The sequence below is a fragment of the Panthera uncia genome, chromosome C2 (assembly GCF_023721935.1).
Source record: "Panthera uncia isolate 11264 chromosome C2, Puncia_PCG_1.0, whole genome shotgun sequence".
Classification (NCBI taxonomy): domain Eukaryota; kingdom Metazoa; phylum Chordata; class Mammalia; order Carnivora; family Felidae; genus Panthera; species Panthera uncia.
The window spans coordinates 3,326,116-3,328,718 of record NC_064810.1 but is presented as its reverse complement, the minus strand read 5'-3'; the positions used below and the strand labels follow the sequence as shown (position 1 = coordinate 3,328,718).

General features: G+C 59.6%; 1 protein-coding gene across 3 annotated transcripts in view; it reads left to right on the top strand.

Annotated features, from left to right (window-relative positions):
• The window catches only part of UBASH3A (ubiquitin associated and SH3 domain containing A), a 39,641-nt gene extending 38,191 nt beyond the window's left edge, over nt 1-1,450 (top strand). For all 3 annotated transcript variants that reach the window (XM_049627809.1, XM_049627808.1, XM_049627807.1), the window contains one exon: nt 909-1,450. In XM_049627809.1, coding sequence (XP_049483766.1) covers nt 909-972 — 64 coding nt within the window. In that variant the 3' untranslated portion in view covers nt 973-1,450. The remainder of the gene's footprint in view (nt 1-908) is intronic.
• Nucleotides 1,451-2,603: the final 1,153 nt, after the last annotated feature.

Here is a 2,603-nt window from a genome sequence, read left to right as displayed (position 1 = left end):
ACGCACATGCGCATGCACACCGGGGTACACATGTACATGTATGCATGCACACACACGTATATACACACGCATACGCACATGTGCACATGCACACACATACACTCACAGACACAAATGCACACAGGTGTACGCACAGGTACATGCACACGTGTGTACACGCACATATGCATGCACACACGTGTACACGTGTGCGTACATGTACGTGCATGTGCACACACGTGCACAGTCTCTCTAAGTAGGAGAGAGTCATCCTGAGTCAGCGCCATCATCCACGTGGACCCCCACCGCATGTTGGAATTTCTGCAAATTTTGTCTCACCAAGAAATTTCCAGACATCAAAAGAGAGAAGAAAAACAGGAAAGCAAAACATGCAAACGACAACAACAACAACAAAGCCTTAGAAACAAAGATTTCCACAAACACATTCATTTTACAGATGAAGGGATTAAGGTCTAAAGTCTCACTTTGCGGTTTTTTCCTGGGCTCTGAAAACAATACCCATATCTTTTTGCGATGCCAACTTTGAGAATGTAAGTCACTCTTCAAGCTGTAGCCTGGGCACCGTTGAGCCTCGGGCTGGGTACTTCTCTGCCGCGGGGCGTCCTGGGCACCGTAGACAGCAGCAGCATCCTTGGCCTCTGCCCGTCAGATGCCAACAGCACCCCCGGTGCCACCGGCTTATTGCTGGTCCGCAGACATCGCCCTGGTCCGTGGGAGCGAGGGGCGCGGCCCCGCTGGGGACGGCTGTGTGAGGCGCCAGCATCATGTTTCAGGCAGCGGTGCCAGCGAGGGCCCATCGTGCCCTCCTCCCCGGCCCCCAGCAGGGCCTGTCTGTTGGGTCTAGAGCGACTATAAAATCGATCGACCTCCTACAAGATATTAACGAGTGACTGAAAACTCTGTCCTAGATTCCTTCTCTGGGTATGTGCTTCTGCGAAGAAAATAAAGAGGAAGGGAAATGGGAGTTGGTGAACCCTCCCGTGAAGACGCTGACCCACGGCTCGAACTCCGCGTTCAACTGGAGGAACTGGATCCCGGGCAGCTAAGAGACTCGCTCGTGCCCTGCGCGGCTCGTGCCGAGGGGGCCCAGCTCTCGGCGGGGCTGGGCGATGCCGGCGTTTGAGGGGGTCCGACGCCCCCTCGGTGTGATTTGGAGACGCACAAGACGCACTTTCACGTCCCAGGATGTTCAGCCACCTGCCGCCACCCTCGTAGCCGCCGCAGGTGGACCTCTGTCCTGCGAGCTCAGACCCTGTAAGGTGTGGACGTGCCGCGTGGCCCGGAGGGAAGCGGGTCACCGTGACCCACCACAAAGGACAGAAGGACCTGCGCACTGTGGCTCGTGGGTTCCCCGTCATTCTCCCAGTTCTGTTTCAACCCCCTTTGGGCTATGTCTACACAGACCCAAAGGGGGCGTAATATGCAATAAAATCTCACCAGAAACCACCCACCAGCTGGAAATCAGGGCCCCGCAGCTCGCGATGCCCGCCCCCCGGGTACCGGTTCTATCGCCGCACAGTAAGTCACCACGGAGCGGCGGTCAGGGGCAACACGCATTTTCGAACACACACACGCAAATCACTTCCGTTCCGGCTCTGCAGGTCAGGATTCCTAAGACAGGTCAGCGGACTCCGTGGCCCCCAGAGGCTGTGGGGGGTCCGTCTCCTGGCCGTTCCCGGCTGCAGAGACCCCTGCCCTCTCCGCCTCCATCCGCACACGGAGCGTCTTCAGGTCTGTCCCTGCCCTCTGCTTGCACCGCCCCACACCCTCGCACCCCCAGCCCCCTGCGGGAAGGTCTCTTGCAGTTATAGAGGGTCCTCCCGACAGTCCGGGACGAGCTTCTGCCTCAAGATCTGCAGCTTAATCCCATCTGCATGGCCCTTTTGCCCTGTGAGGGACACAGCCGCAGGTCTGGGATTGGGATGCGGATGTCTTTGGGGACAGTCGTCACCCCCCACACCCCGCACATGGGGCTGCTTGTACGGGGGCCCCGGTATGAGGAGGAGACGCGCTTCCCTTGTGCAGGCCTGCCCCAGCTTCTCCTTTTCTCCCTTTTGGCCAAGTGGAGGGGGGGCGTGGCTTTGCAAATGGGGGGAGCGTGTCCTGCCCTGACTCACAGGAACACCCACCGGCACGGGGACACCTGCCAGGATGCTGCAAATCCAGGGCTGCCTCTGACTCCGAAGCAGCTGGTCCAGGTGGCCGATGGGAGTCTCTCCCCCCACCACCCACTGGTCACAGCGGACCCCACCGCCAGTGCACTCAGTGCCCCAGACAAAATCCCGCCACGGTGCGGTGAGCCCGACTGGACTCCCTGCTCTCCCACCGCGCTCCAGTTCTGACGTTTCACGGTCGCGACGGGGGACCGTGGCTGACCCGTGCCTGGCCTTTCTCAGGGAAGTGCCCTCCCCGTCCCCAGCTCTCCCCTGCTGTCTCCCGGGCAAGGCTGGGGCCGCGCAGTCCGTGGAGCTCTTGAGGAGCAGAGACGGTGAACCCAGAGTGGAACCCGGAACCCGCACAGGAAGCGCCACGTCCCCAGGGACACACACAGGCTTTGGAGTCTAACTGTGGAGAGGAAGACAAAAGTGTCTGTCCCTTGTTTT